Below are 21,742 nucleotides of genomic sequence, written 5' to 3' on the forward strand. Positions count from 1 at the left end.
ATAAACTTGTTATTTTGTTATAAACAAATCCACTGCAGTTCATACAACGAACCCTATGTGTATCACATGCTGACATTTTGTCTATAGAATGTATCCTAGGAGGCTACGGGAGGTATAGGATGCTGGAAAATGGGTGTGTGGAGATTAAATGGTGTCAGGGGAAATACTGAGCAGGTGGTGTGTTCTATGTGGAATATAGAGGAAGAATTGAGTCACATATTGAGATGCGAAGGAACAATAAATTGGACATAGGAATTATAAGGATACTTACAAATAAAAATAATGACAACTGCATATAATTGGACTATATTTAAGCAAATATAAGGGGAAATGTGAAAGGTTAGTGAAGAATTATGAGAGGGATTAAGTCACATATTAGGGGATAACAAATATGAGAGATAGTGGTTTTGTTTTATGTAGAAGTGGAGAAAGAATGTAAATATACACAGAAGCTGGACAAAAGAGCAGGGAGTCATATTCGACGCTGTAAACTGTTACCAGCAGACTTAATAAATGCCAGTGCTAAGTCGTGTGAGTGTATTTATATGTTACTTATGATTCCAAGGATAAACAGCGAATTATTTACCTAACCAGCTGTAACCAACTAATCGTTGCATTTGGGAAGGGTTGTGTTGATGTAAGAATCGAATTTTTAAATATTACTTAACATTTACTTGGACTTCAAAGAGTTAATGTGCTTCTGATCGAACGACACCCATTTTAACGTAATTTATGCCGCCTACTGTTATAAGCGCATAACTAGTCTCCATTTTTAAATACCTAAAACGTTTAGTAATTTTTTTTAAAAATTCTGTGCAGCAATATTAATTCCACGCGGCTGCTTCCACTATTACAATAATTTTAAGGTGCTCGTTAATTATGCAATCACTCTGTGCTTATATGTGAGTATTTTTATAATCGGCTGTCTGAGTCTGAATGTACTGATTTATTTTCGTCGTGAATATAATTCCGATTTGTACTGCCGTTTCTATATTCATAGGCTTAAGTTCTTCGGCTACCTAAAACTCTGCTGTTGGTATCAAAACCCTCAGTTTCAATTTTAATGTAATAAGCTCCGGTCCCTTGCGATAATAGTAGCAGAGTTTTTATTCGAGGACTGTGATCGTGGCAGTGATTGAGTAGATGCGTTTTGTGGTACGTAACATCGTTCCCACGAGGAGTTCGCTCGCACCTAGCATCAGCAGTGGCATCGTGCCACAACACGCGTGATTCGTGTTGGGGCCAAACCGGAAATTGGTTACTTTATGACGGAATGCACCACGATATTGTTCCCCACTTTATATTCATGTGTCGTGGGACAATAGCATCAATTCACATACGTAACTCAGTGTAATATTGTGTGTGAAGGTGTTTATATTTAAATTACATTGACTGCGCACGCTGGAGTAGCAGGCTGTAGAATTTAATGTGGGAGGTATCAGTTTAATCTCGACTCAGTTATCGGTTGTTCTCACCAGGATTTTTCTCAGTTCAGGCGAATGCTAAGATTATACTTCAAAGTAGTTAACGTCCACCTCTCCATAATGAATGATATCTCATTTCGGAAAATGGCGTCGTTACATAACGTAAGAATTACTGCGTTAAAGTTTATCAGTATTTATTTATTTTTTGTTTATTTGGAGATGCTGTCTGACGTTTTGGCATCGGATGGTAACACGATTAATTGATAATGTTTTGGAAGGAAGCGATTGTGGCCTAATTCAGTGTACAATGCCGGAATTTGTTGGAGGGACTGAAGAAAACCGCGAACACCTCAGTATTGCCTGTCTTTGGGCCGAGATTTTAACCCGAGACCTCAAGAATACGAAGCAGGAGAGCTAACCGTTATGGCGTTGTTTTTTTCCCTCCATCATTGTGTGTGTGCGTGCACTGATTCAGCTCTTGGCCTGATATCGAAATCAGGATGTGTGCTGATGTTATAACTGTTTGCTTCAAAATTGCGTTTATTCTATCGAGGAAAAAAGGAGAAATTAGAAATTTTAGGTTCTCACTGCGTGAAGATATCGATATTCTTCTGAGTTGTAACGTCATGTGGATTTCACATATGGTAGATACTATCGTTTTTGAGTTATATAAACAGCAGAAAACGTATTATATCCAGTGGTGCAATGCCAGAAGAATGAATTTTGCTGTTTTAGTATTAACGTAAGACATGACAATATAAATAATTTCTGTAAGATTCTTGAACTAAATGTAATTCCGCTACTGATGAGATACAAATTTCAGTGTCTCAAACTTCAGTTGGTTTCTAAGTAGGCCTGATTCCATTTCGTACAGTTGAATGAAACACTGCGACTGGGCGTGTTTTAAAAATACTTTCCTTTTCAGTTCGACTGTCTTTTAAATTAGAAGTTAACAACAAGTTACAAATAGTTTTACTTCTAATTGACGTACCGATAGCACATTCCAGCTGTCTGTGTTCTGCGTGATATTTCCAGAAAATCGAACACAGATAAAAGTTTAATTAAAGCATTTTGTAGACATTCATTCCACAGCAGTACGACGTAACTATTTATCCAATGCATAGTGGCAGTATTCCTGATTCCTAAGGTGGGTTTGTGGTGGCTTGGATAAGAAAATGCCGACTTTGAGATTCGGGTTAATTTTGGTAGTTAACTCTTTGAACCAGAAGCTTCTCAAAATAAGAATTTAGCCCATACGTCATAGAAAACACTTCTCCATTTAAATATTCGGGTGGTTAATGCTGTTTAAAGATATAATCCCGGTTTACATTTAGAATCGTACAAAAACTAATAAATACAAAATGTACATTTAATGATTTTTAAAGAAGTTGGTACATATTGTTCGCACTCGGACTGGTAAGTGATATTAACATGATTTTATGGGATGAAAACACCTACAAATACATTAAAATCTCGTGATCCGCAGTATGGATTCATAAAGCAGAAGTTTGTTTATCTTAGTGGTCATTTTCCCACATTTATTTCCTTTGCAGAAACTTGTAGGATCTATCTTTTCCTCATACATACAGTCATATATCGCGTCACAACGCATGAAATTTGTAACAAGTGCTGTACTGTTATTTGTGCTGTATTTTTAAATTTCTAACAGAAAAGTTATGTTAGTTAGTTTTTGCTGAAGTATAAAGAATTGTATTTAAGGAAAAAGCCAACAGATTCACAAGAACGCCCAACTACACGCGAGACAAGTTTCATACCTAACGTTACATCCAAAAGCCTATAAAAACATTTTTTTACGTATGCAGTTTATTAATATTATATATTTCTTCCCACAGAAGCAAATCCATATCGTTTTTAAAGCCCACAAATTAAAGCTACCATTCTTTACTTGCATGCTAAAGACCTCTCCACGTTATCACCATCCCCACCATAAAATCCGTGTACTTCATTTAAGAATATTCTTGGTATCATACATCATATTAATGGTTTTATCTTCCTCCCACTTTGTTATAATGTATACTGCACTTGCTAAAGCTTCTCTGTTGCTTGTACTTCATGATTCACATCGGAGGAATTAGCAACAAGAAGCAGACGATACGCGATAGATATTACATGCATTACAATGTTAAATCATCACACACGAACTCTAGCGATATCGCTTTTAAAATTGTCGCTTAGTCACTAGCGATACTTGTGGAAATAAACTTTTCAGCTGTATCGCCGAGTGATTTGTATCTCATGTCGCCATGGAGAGACAGTGTTTGGATTGGCCTGTTGCATCATCCAATAAGCCATCTTGCATGTAGCTCATCGTAGTAGACAGTAACAAGAATCCTGAAGAACAACTGAGCATGAAGTTTGTTAAAATTATAGAAAACGTGGTGTGGAGTGATCACGACATTCACTGACTAGCAAACTTGATATGATATCGCCTTTCGCTTGTTGCTAGTTGCTTAGGTGTTAATCATGCCCCCCAATGCGTTTTATATCGCTGTATTGTACGAGTATAATGCAAACATGGTGATGTTTGTGTAAATTGATTTAGTCTATGAGGAAGTTGATTCTCGCCACCGCATCTTGGACACTTATTGTGATTGATCATCCAGAGCAGGGAAAAAATGGAAAGTTATTGGTAGGTGAAACGCGGTCCTTCTCGGTCAAAACACCTACATCCGTTAGGTTATGTTTTTATGTATGCGCGTGATTGGGTGCTCGTTCGTCCTGTCATGTTGTTGCCAAGTGAAGTCGTTACATCGGTCATTGGTGCTGTTGTAGACATGGCGATATATCTTCCAGTTTTTAATAAAATTTGTGAAATTAACTTGCAATTTAGCAGACCAGTAATTTTGTTGATTCAAAGCAGAAAACAACATGTTTATTTAGACGGGTTTTTTTTGGATACGTCAGGTTTATTTAAAGAAATCGTATTTGCTTACCACACTAAAAACAAATAAGCAGTAGGATAGGACATTTTAACATTTGTATATGAATTACCGAAAAGAAAATTTAAATAGTTAAGAAGTATGTTTTCCTGTTACTAAACACATTGGACAGTTCATAGCTGTACCATATACAGGGTGATTCAAAAGGTAAGGGCCAAACTGAAGGAGCATATAGAGGAACTCAGAGAGAACAACTATTGAATAGGAATCCATGTCCTCCGAAGTTATCCTGAGTCAGTCGAGGCCATTAAAGATAGGGATGTCTGTTGATCGTACTTTGCTATTCTCCTACTAGCTTAATTTTGTTTTTTTATTAATATACAAGGATTACATTAGCAATCTTACAAACCAAATTATTTCAGCGTTATGTTATCAGACTTCCCTAACTTCTACGGCCTCGACTGACTCAGGATAACTTCGGAGGACACGGGTTCCTATTCGAAAGTTGTTCTCTCTGAGTCCCTCTATACACTCCTTCAGTTTGGGCCTAACCTTTTGAATCACCCTGTATAATTAATTCCATGAACCAGAGTCTTTCTTGAGAAGCTAATAATATCTGGTCAACCTAATTCCCCGTCTTTTATGGAATAAACGACGAGGATGTCGACTGGATGTGTGTGACTCAGGGTAGGGACCAGTGTCGACTTCTTGCGAATATATTAATAAACCTGCGGATTGTGTCAACGGCTAGGAATTTGTTGACCAGTTGAACTACCGTTCGTTCCTAAAGGACTGTGCTATGTTCAGTTTTAGTTGGGAAAGAATCTACGTTTATTTTCTCACCTCTGTTTCGTAGTAGATATCATGGGGTTTTATAATAATAATAATAAAGGTTGATGAAGACAGAGACAACCTCAAAAACGTTGGATTACAACGCCTCTCACACGGCTTGTCGCTCAAGAAGATTTCATTGTATTTTCAAGCCCAGTTGAAATGCTTAACGTGAGAAACCACAGGTGAGTCTAGCGAAGAATATCCATGGTCTTCGGACTACAGAAATAAATGCGTGAAATGTGCAGCCCATATAAGCAGAAGGAAAGTGTTATAGTGTGTTATGCTATCAGAAGAGAAACAGAGACGAAGAGGGCTTCATTTCGGCAAGTTTTAGCAGGTGGTGTTATTCGATGAAGGCGCAGGTAAATCAGTTCTGTAAGTAACTTCACGAGAGATAATGACGACGACGGATGTAAAAAAATATACTGCGTGGTAAATTTCGCTCTGTCTTGTCTATTTAATTAGCATTCTTGATCAACCTGTTGATTAGCAGCAGGTTACTTTTTTATATATTCATGAATGCCTTTATGGTTACTAGAGGAATTTTATTTTTACGCTTTATGGAATTGTGCCTTGTATACTTTTTTCATAAGGGCACACTGATTACAAAGAAAATTATCCTGATGAAAGTGATTTCGACTAAAATTGTTGCTTATTTTGGCATGTTTTGGTGTCTCCAGGACGGACTGCAAGTTTCAAATTTGTGTTCTTAGAGGTCGCGCGAGTAGTGGTGGCACCTAAATGCTCAGTGTAAGCAGAGAAAGGGGAGTTTAGTAGTAGTGGGGGTCGCACCGATCTAAACACAGCCTAAGCTACAAACCAACTGAAGCTGACACTCCTCGAGCGCGTGCTTCGGACGGGTCCATCTCATACGACCAAAATTAGTCATTTGCGCAAGTGCCAGTGAACATGGCAGTGAAAACAGGGTTCTATAAAAACGGGGATGAACCAGCTGAGCGGCTATCAGGTTCTCAAAAAGGATTTTACTGCGTAAAGTTGGTCTATTTAGTGTCAGTATGTATGCATGCTTGTGTTTTCTGGTTTAAAATGTTTGGATGATATGTGTCTGAATGTTTGCACATTGCATGCTAAACTAAATCGCATTTTGTGTTTTTATAAATATGTGCGAAATAGGAAGTTTATAATTGCTTTGAAAGAAACAGAAATGAATTAAATATGTCCCTGCTTTATGTAGAGCTGCAATGTCGTTCATGTTTCGTCTGAAACCTCCCTCTTATTTAAAACGGATTTCAGGTACATATCCTTTGAAGTTAAAAATATATTAAAATGTATACGATCCGGCTGGTTTGAAGACTCGTATATCTTTGTTCCGTTGGCTTTCTTGGCGATGCTGTGGGTGAATTTATCGCAACAGTTTGTTAGTTAATCTGTGGAACCCTGTGGTTTGAATACGGCAGCTTGCTTAGGATGTCCAGAGAGGTCACTAGTTGCAATGACACACGTAAATCTTTCTGAGCGTCTTCATAAGAGCTTTGGGGTCTGGGTTTTCTAGTAGTAAAAGTAATATATAAAATGAACAGTACTGTTTTCTATTGTGAACATTGTTTAGCCCCGAAAGAATGCATGTGTTGGAACATATTTAACAGCAGATACCCATAATATATGTATTAAATTTCGGTAGATAAGACATAAAACCGGTTTACAGAGGTCATAGAAATGTGCAGTTATTGTCAAGGACCTGTCGTATGTTTGTAGTGTTGAATATTCTAGAATGTTAATGCAACGAGCAGATGACTCTAAAGCCCTTCTCCACGTGACGTGCATTATATTTCTTAGATCCTCATCTCTGCAAATAATCTTCCTCCTTGCTGCTATCTATTGTCGAAAGGGTCTTCGTTTGTCCTCCGTGGAATCCAATTTACAGGAGAATATTACAGCACATTTTTTTTTTTTGGCGAACGTAATTTTCGTAACACATCGATGCTTCATGTCTAAATCATGAGGAATTTATGAATTTAAATCATAATTGCATTTATTAAACAAGAACAGGAGATTCCGGGCTGGGACTCATCTTCAACATGATTCTGAGACTCACTGGCTACAGTATATGAACTTTATACAGCGGTGAATCATACTTCTCGCATTTTCTTATTTCATTTTTGGAAGTGAGTAGTAGGTTGTAACGTAATTCGGGCGATAAATTAAAATGTCGCATAACTCATTAAGAGCAGTGAAACTTTGTTGCTGAAATGCATTAATTCTTACTGTGTTAGAAAAACGTTAGTGGTTTCACAGTATTGAATACTTTATTTCATTTATATATTAACTTTGAATCAGTAAATAATAGAATGGTCGAGGTTTTTTTCATTACAAATAACGATAAGATAATATTACTTAGATTGAGTAGTCTGTGTGCAGGAAAATGAAAGTTTGGACCCCTATGAACACGGTAATGAAGCTTATGGTTACGTAAGGGGTCTAGAAGAACTCTACCGTTTCAACATCATCTTCTTCAGGTCACGAAGCTACGCCAATAAATGAGCTGTTTTGACCTCGAGACTATAACCGTGTGGTCTAGGTCTTCGTCTTCCGACTGTGGTAATCTCTAAGTTGCTTGGGGTGTCTAACGTCTTTCATCCTTTGACATGATATAACGAGTTTCGTTTATACTTCGTTGCTTTTATTAGAGGTTTTCTAAAATATCTTCGTCTTCTCTTGCATGGAGTTAGTATAGTGATAAACTGACAAACTCTGTGGTAGTGCAGTCCGAGACGCACACTATCTTCGATTTCTCGTTCTGTGAAATCACGGAATATAATCCTGGTCGATACGTGGATGCATATCGGCGTTTATCAGAGTCATCCTTTGTAATTCTTGCCATTATGTTTTCGCGTAAAGTTTTCCAACAAATTAACCATGAAGATGGCAACTGAAATGTTTGCCGAAACCGAAAACATTCAACATTTAACGCGGATTATCCTCGAAAGCAGAAATAGTATATTATCCTGTGTAGACAGACGCCATGAGATCGACGAATTTTAATTTCCTTCCGCGTTAAGTCTAGTATAACCCTTTATTTATATTAAATTTAAGATTTTTATCAAAAATGGTTTATCATCTTGGAAATAATTTGCATATAACTTAAATATGAACATAATTCAGACATCCAGCTTTTATTTGAAAATTTTATACGTGATGTATATCTGCCGAAAGGTGTGAGGTCTAACTGTGTAGTACTTGACTATGCTGACATCAGCTGTTCAGATTCGGTATAAAACGGGCTATAAAGGGCCATATGTTCGCATGCTGTTTGCTAAAACGCCCAATTTGGTAGATCGAAGTATCACGTCAGTATTTCCAATACGTTGTCTAACCACAGTTTATATAAACAGTTCTGTAATTGCAGGTGTGCTCTCTGTGCGTGGAACAAGGCTCTAACAATAGGGTACCTTACAACACAATAGACTATAATCATAAGTAAAATTGCAGTTTGAAAGTAAAGATAAAATAAGATGCACGTTATACAAGTCTGGAAGGTTGTACGGGAATACACACATTAGTTCTTTCCCAGTTCTGAGTTAGTGATTAAAGATTACGTCAATTATATAACTTACACAACTTTTGTTTAATATTGTACCGATCACGTGATTTTAATGTCTGCTTCAAGCAACACAAATTAATACCGATATGTAAGAAGGCTCGTTAATTTTGTGAGAACACACTGGACGCAGACGCAAAGGGTCGTGGGACGTGATCCTGGTCAGATATTTTGTTTTTATTTCATTCTGCCGCCATGTTATTATTTTACAATATACAAAACATTACTAACAAATTTTTGTATATTCCGAAAATGTATAACTGTACATCATTGTATGGCCGAGTGGAATCAAGTCCGTACCGAATTTCATAAAAATCCGTCGAGCGATACTTGATTTTGACAAATAGACGTGAACAGTAATATATGCATATATATTATGCAGTTAAATTGTAGGAAAAATCACAGTTTGTATGCGTGAGATTGTCGTGCAAAATACTTTTTTTGATGAAGTAATTTGTTACGCCATCATGAGAACTGCCTAAAATATTGAGAAAACTCCATACACGGTACAAACCAGAACAGCACAGTCCGAACCGCGCTCAAGCGCAAACACATGCAGTTTGGACTGAGGTAGTTTTTTTCTACGCAGGCCGAACTTCGTAAGAAACTGAGCGTTTGTAACCGTCTTGAGACCGGATGCTGTTTTGTTAATGTTATACGTCCATGGCTGGATGTTCTGTTCCACATCATCATTCTGCTTTTATCATGTGATTCATTACTAATGATGGGTGTATTTCATTTGCTGAGTTTTGTGTACCATGAGACTGGTAATTTCACACTATAATTGCAGTTCAAACTTAGTAGCAATATGACTGTTTGTATATGTCTACCTGTAGTAGATCCCCACAGGCTTCAGACTTTGTTAAAACAGCCATTATGTCCATTCCAGTGAGAGCTGATCCCGTCGACCAAATATAGCTACTAGGCAGTTTTGATTTTGAGTACAGCAGTACGGAGCAGCTGTTAGTATTTGCATTTACCGTAGTTTTGTGGAGAATATGGCAGTGATAGTGTTGTGGTCGTGAAAATGCATAGAATGACAGAAAATTAAATCATACTGTTAGAACGGACGTAAAGGTTCAAATTTTCGTTTAATGTAATTTTCAATACTTTATAGTGGTGTTATTTAATTAGACGGTGAGCGGTTGAAGTGAATCTTGAGTTGCATGGTGTAATTTTAGTAAAATCTGAGTTAGCTTTTATTTAGGATGTAGAAATCCGGTTCATATGCCTTTTCAAGTTATCTCTTTAAACACACGTGGTAAATCTGTGTATCGCCCGCTTCAACATCCAGTAACTCAGAATTTTGTCCACAGTGTGTATTTGTTTGTATGATCATGAGAATAAACAGCGATCACTTCTTTAACAGCATTAACGAATTGATCTACATATTCTGAAGATGATAAAAATAAATGACACATTTATCCAATTAAAACTTACACTTGAACTTAATCTTAGCATTTAAAATTTTAAAAATTGTTGCTAAAATTAAGTACGATTCTATAAGTCTTCTTTGAAATACAATATAATATAATATCCGTTATATATTTAGTTTAAAATGAACTGACTGATGATTTGTACTTTCGGTTGGTGCACTCCTTGAATTTTATTGTACGTTGTGGTTGTGAGTTATTTGTTTAAAATTGCACATTTTCCTTATAAGAAAGTTTGTTCAATATCGTATATTTTTCTTAAGAAATGCAAACATGTAATGTAATGTCAGGAATTTGTTGAGTTTCCGGGTTTGTTGTTGTTTATGTGAGTGTAAGCTGTATGCTGGAAATGGTAGGACAGGTCAAGTATGTATCCTACACGTAGTAATTTCTTGAGATATTTATATGAGTGCTTTCGTACTAAAGACAGCACATATGAAGAAGAACCATTAGAATTTGTACGCTATGTTTACTCAGTTTGGGCTACTTTAGCTTCGAGTTGAATGAAATGCGAGGATTATTTTACTACTTGTATAAAATAATAACAAAAACTTTTGCAGGCTCTTTATATGTAACGATGAAAAGTTAGTGATGAAGTGAACTGCGTGCCCTGCTCGTAATTCTGTAAGCAACTTGCGGTATGATATGAATGCTGTAATGGGCGACATCAAGATGGAAATTTGTATCAACTGTACTCTTATTTTCTTACTAGATGTCAGCACGTGGAACGAAATTAGAATTGAGCAATCTAATCTTACTTGTCCCGGAAGTTTTTGTGGCCTAGACAGTTTATTTGTTTATGAGTTCCTGAAACGTCGGTCTAGTGTTTGTTTGAGAAATACATTTTAATTCTACGGGTATAAAATCCGTTATACTCTAAGGACATTTTGCACCTGTGCCGCCAGAACTAGAAAACTCGATAAACGACGCAGTGATGGCGCATAGCAGAAATGCCTTTCCGTGCTAGCACAGCCGCCAGTTGTCTTCACTGTAACTTATTTAATTTATACTACATTCCTTATGATGCTCTGAAACTGCGTTCGTTGTAAATTGTGCCTAAATGTACGGATAATATCGCTTCTTCAGATGGAAAAGTCAGTATTTGCCGAAGAATGAGAAATTTTTTACATTCGACGCGGTTTATCCCCGAAAGTCGAATTTGACCTCAAAATGTGTGTGTTTATGACATTTTATGAGCAGCATCTTGAAACTTTGTTTCCAACACTGCATCACATCCTGAAAATCGATGTAATTATTTATATATTTTCGTAACTTCTAACGTTGGAGAATCTATACCATGAAGCTCATCGTCTTGTAATTTCCTCTAATCATAATTAATTTAATTTTTCTCCTGGCTAGTATACTCTTTGGTAATTTTCTTGAGCATTGTTGATTTCCTTTGTGTCTGGTAAGAATCCTGGCTTCTATATGAATACAAGAATGAATAGAACTATGATTGTATATATTCTGACATTTTTGGACACGCTTTTGGTGAGATTACGGACTTAATTATTTCAGGTACTTGGATGTTTCATTTTTTTTAAAACATCCGTTGCTGCGTTACATTACATTAAAAATTTTGATACTGTGTCTCACACTTGAAGGGCCTGTGTGAATTTCAGTTTGCTCACACCTATTAATTAATTTGTACCTAGATCTAGATACTCATGTGTCTTATTAAAATAACACTACATCTTGAAAACTGACTATGATTTCTAACGAAAAGTGCTTATGGACTCCTGTCGTTTAATTAAATCCACGTTATTGACCTCCGCTTACCTGGATAGCTGTCAGCATTAGACCTGAACAATACACAGAGGCCTGTCTCGTAATTTACGGACTGACATGTGTCGTTGCCCTGGCACGCTTCCAGGCAGTCTGTCAGCATCAGTGTTCCTGGAAGTGAGTCCAGTAGATCTGAAGGCGCCGAATATACGAAACCAGTGATTATTTCAAAACCAATCATGTCCGGATCGCATTCTTCTACGCCAGACGGCCCCATGTATCCTAGCGCACTTGGGCCGCTGGGACCGCTAGCTGACGGTCCAGATGGTTGAACAGCTTCTGAGGACGTTTCGACAGGCTCCGATGATGATGAGCTATCATCAGCTCTTACTACTTGATGTCCAATGGCCGCTGCTGCTAATAATAGGCCCAGGAACCGCCATGTGCCCATTGTAGTTCAATTTGTAAGCTTGGTTATCTGGAAACAAGATGGAATAAAAACAGAGTGCAGTCATGCAGAATGTGGTAATTCTGTTCACGCATAATCGTGAACTGATGGAGCAAACAATGGGCAGAGTCCGGTGATCTTATGGCCACTTTATGTCGTTGGCTTTATGCCTTGTTCTTTTATATTTGAACATACACAGAGGGTACTTAACGTCAACCAGATTTATGAATTGCTAAGGAGGTGGACAAGAGAGATTGTGGAATTGTTTTACGTTGCATAGAATACCTTCAATTTAATCTTGAATTAATAAAGACTTAGCGGTCAAATGTTATGGACTTGTAATGAAGACTACACTATGTAATCAGTTTATAATCCAAAGTCTTATGAAAGAGTTAAAGAAAGGGAGACGTGTGTGTTTACATCGTAGCATCTAACAAGGCATATTTATATCGCCTCAGACTTGTATTTCGAAGAGCTGATTAGAGTTTCTGTCGGGATATAACCCATCCTGATGGGTTTATCGTGGTTCTTATCCCATCTAAGCGAAAGTCGGGTGCCATAACCGCCTTCTTCCAAATCATTAGCTATTCATTATTAATACTGATCTTCAGACTCATTACACGCTTTATTAGGTCAGAAGCTGCAACAGCGTCATTAAATGTTGAAAGAGTCAGTTAGTCTTCTCATCACTCGGCGCTATATAATCGCTGTGAATGAAATGGAATCGGTAAATGGCTTAAGAATTAAACGATAATCACGCCGGTGCGGCAAGTCGGGAGACTACCTCGTCAATTTAAAATATTCTACGCTTGTAAGTGAGAATGAAAATCCATGGTGGATATTACTGTCATGGTACTAGACCGGTAACCGCACATATATGTATAAAATAAATGCTAAAAAAGACACTCAGTTACAGTTACAATTTGTATAAACACGGCTTTCTCATCACTCAGTATATTGTCTTGAAAACATTTCATTTGTTTGTGTAGTAATAAAAGGAATGGCTCTAAAACGAATGTGCTAAGTTTTACGTTGCGGTATGTTATTGGCTCTTTGGAATCTGTTAACTCAGCTAAATGCAAAGTACGCCGTACGCATTATGGCTTATGTAATTCAAATGAGAACCTTCCTACCACGTTTTATCGGCGGACACGGTAACAAGCTCTTTGCTGTTTTAACCCTCATATTTTGGTATCTCTAATCCGTTTTATGTGCAATAATTTTACGACCTACTATCAGATATTTATTGCGTCCTGTAGCATGATTCCTTAACGAGATATGTTAAAACGATGTCTTTATTGTAGCCCTGTGTATCGGTATTCTTATTTCGAATAGAGAGAGTTTGTTTTGTTGATCTGTAGTTAAAGCAGCTTTTATTTTATTTATTTTTCCTTGAGGACACTGGACGACCTGGTCCTGTTGTAATTCTTTTAAATGAAAGAATTAACTAAATTAATAAGGAAGGCTCTTAAGGCCACTCTGTCACGTTGCTATAGGGACGTGGAGACTCAAGCACTACAGGAAACATCCCTCCTTCGCTGTCATGTGAACGTGGCAAAGTCTCTGATTTTATTATTGATAACATAAGGAGAGTATCGTCCTACATAAAAACCCCAACACTTGAGATATGTAACGCGTGATTTCCAACAGACTTTCCCTATTTTGTCAAATAATTGAGTTTTGTCCTATTGCTCGGACTTACGCAACATCCCGTATAGTTTACTACTGATCAGGATAATTGACTTAACTAATTTGTCATGTTAACAGCATTGCTATGGAGTTCGTTTAATTTAAGCGGTTGTAATTATAAATTGTGATTTAACCCTTTGAAGCAGATGATTATGTAAATATTTAAGAATTAAGTCCGTACCAAAAAGATCACACAACACTTCTCTATGTATTTGAAGTTACTAGCCCATCTTTCGCTTGGAGGGTCTGTGGAAAACCGCGATGTACGTTAGCAAGGCTGAAATTCGAACTACCTGCATCTCAAATACAAACTTAGAGTTTCAGTTACTTCAGGTACTTGTCGGGTAGATGTGTGCGTTATGTAAATTGCCGTCTCAGTGTTAAGAGTGCAGGAAATAGCCATGAGAATGTGACCTTCTGCTGGCTTCAACTTTGCACCTCTCCTCTTGTAGCCAAGAAATGCCAGTGAGATTAGAAGGATCAAATCATATTCCTGCCCTACAAGGGCTGAAACCGATGGACGAGAATGTAATTATCCACAAGTAATATAGCTCATTACCTGTTGGAGACTGACTTTTAAGATAGATGAACATGCCAGTGATTTCACGACGATTATTTACGGTAATTGTGAATTATTGTTAAGTTCAGAGTGATTACTTCGGTACAGAGTTAGGAACGTGATAGCGTTATTAACCCCCACCCCTCTGTAGTTCTCGAGCCGTGCTTTGCAGTGACGTGTCCGCCTTGAAATGGAGAGACGCCGTTAAGAGTCCCCATCCAGGAACTGGAACCGAGGTCCTTCGGGGTTATCCATAACCCTTTAAACCCCACCCGCTCTAACAATCTATAGTTCTGAATTTTTCCCATGGAGTGTATTTTTGGGTTTCCTATGATTCTTATAGGAAACCGATTATTCCCCTAAACATAATTAATAAATTTATATTTGTAATGATGAAGTTTTGTGTTTTCTTTGCGGTAGGAACTGAATCTTTATATGTTTTTTTTTCTGTATTAAAGTAACAGATATCGAACACAATGTGTAGGTATGTTTGTGGTTTATCACTACACAAAATTTTGTGTTCATTTTCACATTTCGGCTGAACCGTATCCTTCCTGATCAATGTTCTCATTCCTTTAATAAAACCCTGTTAGTATACTGAAGTAAGGCTGAACAGTGAAGCATCTATAACGAGCAGTCTGAGCTACGAATAGCGTTGTTAAATAAACCTCAGATAATAAAAATGAATCAAAGTAGTGAATTATTAAACAGTATCAGTTACATAAAATCCGAAATTGGAAGGGAACATTTTTCATGTACAGTGTGTTTTCTTTGTAGAAATATATTTTTCTTAAAAGATCTGTCTTAATGACGAGTTATCTGAAGACAGTAGAACAAAGTTCCAAAATGTCTTGTAAACCTAGCTCGTATAAAACACGCTTATTTCAGTCAGTGGATGATGTCGAACATAACAGTAGTTTAACACTGACCACGTTTTATCTCGTGCCTCGTCTTCGAACTTATTGCGCCTAGATTGGACGCTCCTGGAAGAACGGGAATTTAATCGAAGACGTTAACACTTCGCCGCTCTTGTACCGAGTGAATATTCAAGTTCCATAACAAGGCACCTTCTGAGTAAAAAACCGAATCTCCGTTGTTATTGCTTTTGTCTTTTCTGCTATCTAATCTACATGCAAATTAAGGACATGGAATCCTATGATCTAGGAAATCATTTATTTACTTAATTGGATTATGAAATTTGTCTTAACAAGTTCTGGGAAGAACTTACGAACTTGTACTTTCCTTTAAGTGCTTCTACCTATGCAGAAAGACCAGCGAAGCTTATAAATCAGTGATTAGTCTATGTAAGTTAGCGATCTATTCTTGTGCAAAATTTCCGGTAGTGTGAATTTCCAATACCAAAATTTTGTCAGACACGATACCAAAGATTCTGTAGTCATCATTTCCGTGATAACTTGAACATAGAACTTAGTGTTTGTTCTTAATCTTTAGATATGCAACTATGCCTGTATTGATTCATGGGTTTTTATTGTCAAACCAACATTTTCGAACTCCTATAACATCTGAGGATCGTAAATAGGAAGATGCTGTTGTTGGCAGGCCTGTTACACGCTTGTAATAAATACTGTTTTATCGTACTGGGGGAAAATCCGGTTTAAATCCGCGGGGAATAATTTATCACGTGTCTCCGGCCTGTACATTAATTCTTCCTTTCATGTAACCACTTCTCCTTTAGAAGTACATCTAAAACCTGCCCACTGGTAGCAGTCTGTAAAAATATAAAATTATCCTGTTACGCAGTGCGTTCACTGATAAAGTTGAACGCAACTCTCATTTCACGGCTCCCGGCAGGAACTACTTTAATATATAGGTAAGTTCATTTCATTGTTTAATGGAACAGTATTTGACTCGAATCGGGAAAACCTCTGAAGCCCTTGGCACTGAGTCACGCAATTTCACCTGGAAGCGGGGAAGTGACAGTCGCGTTCAACTTCATCAGTGAACGCACTGCATTTCAAAATAGACTATATCTTTGGAACTTTCTTCCCAAGTTCCCAGTTCTTTACTCTTTCTTCCTTTAAAGTGAGCCACTAAAGTAAAATTTCTGTAATGCAAGCTGTTAAATGAAACAGAAATCTTAAGCTAATGATCATCATTAGACGGGGTCTACAACGGTAGACGCGTTTGAAGGTGAGTTTGAAGATGGCCATCTTCTAAGATGTTGCGCCGTGCAGTCTGGTAGAAATCGACCGACGTTTCATCTGTGCTTTTCTGAAACGTCGATCAGTTTCTGCCATACTACACGGCACAACGTCCCAGAAGACTTCATTCTTAACAGCCCATCAGGTACTTGAACGTTTGCGCGATAGCTTCAGGCCTCAGCTGGGCTGGACGCTGCTTCAAGACAGCTATATGACATGAAATCCGCTGACGAGGAACGGTTGTTAATCATGAGGAACGTTCTATTCCGGGTTTGAAGCTTTAAAAGCCGTCATTAAACACTCATTACACCGGCATATGTTTATAATGTACAAATTTATAAACTTCCGTATTGTCCTTTGGTTCTTTTTGATCTAATGTGAGAGTCGGAATCATTACACTTGTGTTTGCTGGTACAGGGAAGCCAGGAACTAGTGACGTAGGCGTGCGTCTGAGTGATTGAAGCAGGGATGTGGAAGGAGTTGGAATATGCATTGCAACGTGTAGGAGTGCCGTTTCGTTGTTCTGTTACTATCTTTAATGAAGACATGGTCATACAAAGTAATGTGGGATACCACTAACTGTTATTCAGAAAGAGTGAAATAATTTTTAGATTGCTGTGCTCTGACGAGATACACAGCATCGCGGCTCGATTAGAACCGACACGACACCCCTTCGCCAGTGTTTTCCAGACGAATATATTTCCAGATACCAAAATGTGTTTTAGCACATAGCCATCTTCCTTTTACGGTCTCGTAAAATTCGTTACAGGTCACTGCTCGGTATCTTTTTTTAGCTCCTCGGCTGACCAACCTCGTCGAAAGGTACTGACTCATGTTTTTCTTTAGTCACTGTGCAAAACTGCTGTATTGCACCATTGTCTCTACAATTAATCACCGGCGCGTATGCCCCAACTTGAAGTGGTTACGCTCGCAGACAGTCTTTCTAAGACTGCTTGGTTCTTACGTTAATGATCAGTTATATAGTTTCTAGTGGGATGGGACGATGGTAGGTGCTTGCTGCTTCCATCATCAGGACGATGGAGGCATCAAGTTCCCCATCTCCTACCAGACTACACGGTGCTGCAACCCACAAGACAACCGTCTTCATGCTCGCAGCCGCCAGGAACTCAAATATCAGTACAATTGATATAATGTGTATGCTTAATGGAACAGTGATTTTAACAGTCGAATTCAATTTAATGTGGATCTTTGGCTGTCAATTATTAACTGTGGGAGCATGCACGTACAGTATGAGACAATACTGGAATGCGGAAAACGACAAGGATATTGGAACGTTAATAGCTGTGATAAACAGTCTGCATACAAATGCACGAGGTTGTAGTACTAAGAATATGGCTGTATGTGTATATATTTCGCGGAACGAATACATTAAGAAAGGAAGACGAGGTTCGTTGACCCATTGTCGCTGTGAGTGTAAAGTGTTTTAAAATGTTGTCACATGCTTTTTGGCACAAACGACACGAAACATTATAAAAAAAGGCGCGACAGCTTACACATAAATACAGGCGCAGTGTGTAAATAAATGTTTCGTGGAAAATGTATTGTCCGAATGTTTGAAGAATGTCGTTGCTCTTCTAAAGTCAATAATTTCGTTTTTACTTTGTTATTGTTCTAATACGAAGGGAATCGAATTTGTTTTCGCTTATTTACCTTTGATACAAATAAGCTGTCAGGCTTTTTAACAAGCCTTGACTTGTTACGTCAATAGAGGAGTGACGTTTCATAAGATACAGGCTGGTACGACTTGCTTACGCCAGTTCATTATGGTCGCAGGGCACTTCCTGTGTGGCTTTCCTATATAACAGTTTCCTGCCCTGCTTCTGAAGTAATCAGTTTGTGTTGAACGCGACTAACATTAGCCTATTAATATTCTTTATTCAATACGTAGATGTGTGAACATTTTATGAAAATGTTTTATTAAGGTCCGGCAAAATAAATTTCCATGTACTGTAATCACAATCTTACCGTGAGTTCAAGTACCGTTGCTTTATACTTGTCTCTCATCGCCGCACACAGTGTGCGATAGCCCAGAACAACCTGCCCATTATCATACCTTCGGTCCTGACTTCAGGGCTTCATGTGTGACCCGGCACGTGGCTAGTCCGAGAGTATTTTATGTTGAACCATTGTAGACAAACAACATCGCTAAATCCGTGATGATAAGCGATAATAGTACGAGATTTTATTTCCCGCAGTACTCAAAACAGACTGTTTTATTAAAGGTTTAGCTGTTTGTGCGTTTGCAATTTATTCTGATAGTATTTATGTCCGCCTAAACAAATTATTTGACAACCTGCGTGGAGCGGAAGTCTTAGTGAGATGATGATTGACTATCAGCTGATAAAGAATTTAATCTTTTATTGAATATATCGTGATAACAAGAACTTGCCATTAGCCTGAATGTTGAAGTGAAATAATGCTAATATTTAAATACAAGAGAAATAATGGAATGAATAAATATTTACACGTTACTGATAAAATTACAAAATAAATAAAAAAATAAAATGATCGCGTTTGAGAAGATGGTTTTATAAAATTCTTATTTTTCTTGCTGCAAAGCTGTAATTTCATATATTGTGACTGGTTGGTGGATATCATCTGAGATTTTTCTCTTTAAGTTTTGAACTTGGTACCTTCGGAATATAGATTTCTAACTATCCGATTATAGTTACACAACTGTTTTAGAAATATGAGCCTTGTATGGATCACGACGTTTCGTTACCATTTTACGAGATGCCGCCACTGATCCCTGTCGAGCCGCATAAATGATTTCCAATCCCTCAACCCCTGCCACTCGTAATAACTCCTATTTTTATTAGTCGATAATTACTTGTCATCTTGATGGACTAACATTCCCACACGCGACTTGTCCCATTGCTTTGTTCCTGCAGACAGAAGATGGACTGTAACGAGAATAAATATTCAGCTTGTGTCATCGTATGGAATGTGTGCCATAGGGCCTGTCTACTATTGTGATGCGTCCGTCTTGTGTACCATACTCACACGAAGGCTATGTACAAGTGTCACAGGTCAAGTTGTTTTATAATTTTGCCGACTAAATCTGATTTGTAATTCTGATGTGGATGTTTTTGACAATAATAGTTAAATATCGTATTTTTATTTGCATTCATTATGTTATTTTTATGTATTTGCTTTTAATTTGTTGCGTATGTATGTCAGTTTATTTCATTGTTTCCCTCATCGTCGATATTGGTCTTCAAGGCTGTAACGCGAAGTGGACTTGTCGGTACATACAATCGTTTCGGAGAATACCTGAAGATAGAGGCAGTGTGTTCCTTGGAAACGCTGGTTTCTACCTAGAAGTTCACATAACCCACAGAAGATTGATTATTCTATCGGGATATATAATTTGCTTGACAAAACATATTATTTAAGAGTGACAGAGACTAGCTCTATCTAAGAGACCCAACAGAGTAGGTACCTCTCACCTGAAGACGGATACAGAACTAGACTCCGAAACGTCGTGATTTTAAAGAACAGATGATGCAAAAAGTCCTGACAATGAATAATTTTAAGTGTGGGATTAAAATCGGTATCTAAACGTAATAAGCATTATTTTTTTTTATTTAAAGTGTTTTATTTGTGTAAATTCATTAATTCTATTATCAGTTTCATCTTGTTGTTAACAGTCTGAAACAATTTATCATTTTAACAACGTAAAACGTTCTAAAACAGATTACACGCGTCTCTAGCATATTTGAAAATATATCGTTTTCAATGATCGGATACAGTGTTTATTGAATGGATGCGCTGGGTATAAATTCTTTAGAATTGTGTAGGATATGTTTGCATGGCTTTCGTTTCAAGCTTTCTGAGACAAATCATGCAGTGAATTTACCCCTATTGTGAAACATTTGTTTACGAAACGTCCGAAGTGTAGTTTTGCGTGTGAGATTAGTACCCTAAAACTATTGGTTCAGATTATATGTTTGCTGTATCACAAGCTCATCCTCTATCTCTCATTAATTCATTCGACTTGAAAGAATTAAAACAGCCAGATCTCATCTTTTTATAACTGGTGTTTGCACGGTCTCGAACATGGTGAGGGTCGAGTTTTACTTCATATGTCGATTAGTACGCCGGAATTCAAAACATTTTGCATTTATTTGTGTTAGCTTATGAACATGTTTTTTGAAATGTGAGGGCGACGGAACAAATGTGTCCGAAAGTCAAGTACTGTAATGCATTACATAAATATTAATTTTATGTGTGAAAATATGTGTCCTAATCTCTGATCAATATGTATTTTTGCGTTTGGGATGTGGTACGTAAATGCTATTTTCGTAATTGGGTAGTTCGTTGGTCTCGAGGTCCAGAGCTGCTGAGAATTCGTGAATATCTTTGCGAATTTCTTTTTTAACATTCCAGGAAAGGTCTTGTTAGAACTGCCAGCATTGATTTTTGTAGCATCTCTAACCAATCTACTATAAATAGTTTGCTTTTATGTCGATAACCTTAATTAACATAAAAGCAATCCTTTAAAGCAAAGAAATGACACAACAGAGTGTGTCATTGCCCTCTATAAACTCATGTGAAGCAATGCATTGCACCTGAAACTTCTACAGTAACCATCATTTCCGGGTAGCTTCCTTAAAGCATTTACCACGCTACAGCGATTCATCAACGTAAATGTAACACACAGTAACTTCCTGAGTTATTGGTTTGATTGGACCTTGAATTTAAGAGAAAAGGACGAGAAACCAGTTCACGGTGTGGTGAGACATAATAGTGAAAGACAGTTGTTGGGTGATGTGGCGAAAAAAAGAATGCTGTGCCGATTTGCCACAAATTAGGCGTGCTATTCCGGCGATGCCCCAAAAGCCTTGAGGGTGGCCGTTGGGTCTAGCAAGCTAGTTTCTGTCAGTCGACTTGTTCCCGCCAGTGTCCGTGGTTACTCCTGCCAGGACCAAACCAGCAAGCATTGTTCGTCATGCTGAACACCGTGACGTCATTGATTCACTGTGCTG

At 37.6% G+C, this 21,742-nt stretch overlaps 3 protein-coding genes across 4 annotated transcripts in view; 2 read left to right on the plus strand and 1 right to left on the minus strand.

Moving 5' to 3' along the window:
- The window catches only part of LOC110827976 (Autophagy-related 16), a 154,058-nt gene that overhangs the window by 60,849 nt on the left and 71,467 nt on the right, over nt 1-21,742 (plus strand). The gene's annotated exons all lie outside the window — the stretch shown is intronic.
- Nucleotides 1-21,742, plus strand: part of LOC147872800 (autophagy-related protein 16-1-like) — a 308,552-nt gene that overhangs the window by 44,871 nt on the left and 241,939 nt on the right. The gene's annotated exons all lie outside the window — the stretch shown is intronic.
- Nucleotides 1-21,742, minus strand: part of neo (ZP and PAN domain-containing protein neyo) — an 84,644-nt gene that overhangs the window by 29,777 nt on the left and 33,125 nt on the right. The window contains exon 2 of the mRNA XM_087355470.1: nt 11,930-12,353. Coding sequence (XP_087211596.1) covers nt 11,930-12,326 — 397 coding nt within the window. The 5' untranslated portion in view covers nt 12,327-12,353. The remainder of the gene's footprint in view (nt 1-11,929; nt 12,354-21,742) is intronic.

Source organism: Zootermopsis nevadensis, unplaced genomic scaffold (genome assembly GCF_977971745.1).
Source record: "Zootermopsis nevadensis isolate Lab colony 2312 unplaced genomic scaffold, Znev_1.0 Znev_ptg000024l, whole genome shotgun sequence".
Classification (NCBI taxonomy): Eukaryota; Metazoa; Arthropoda; class Insecta; order Blattodea; family Termopsidae; genus Zootermopsis; species Zootermopsis nevadensis.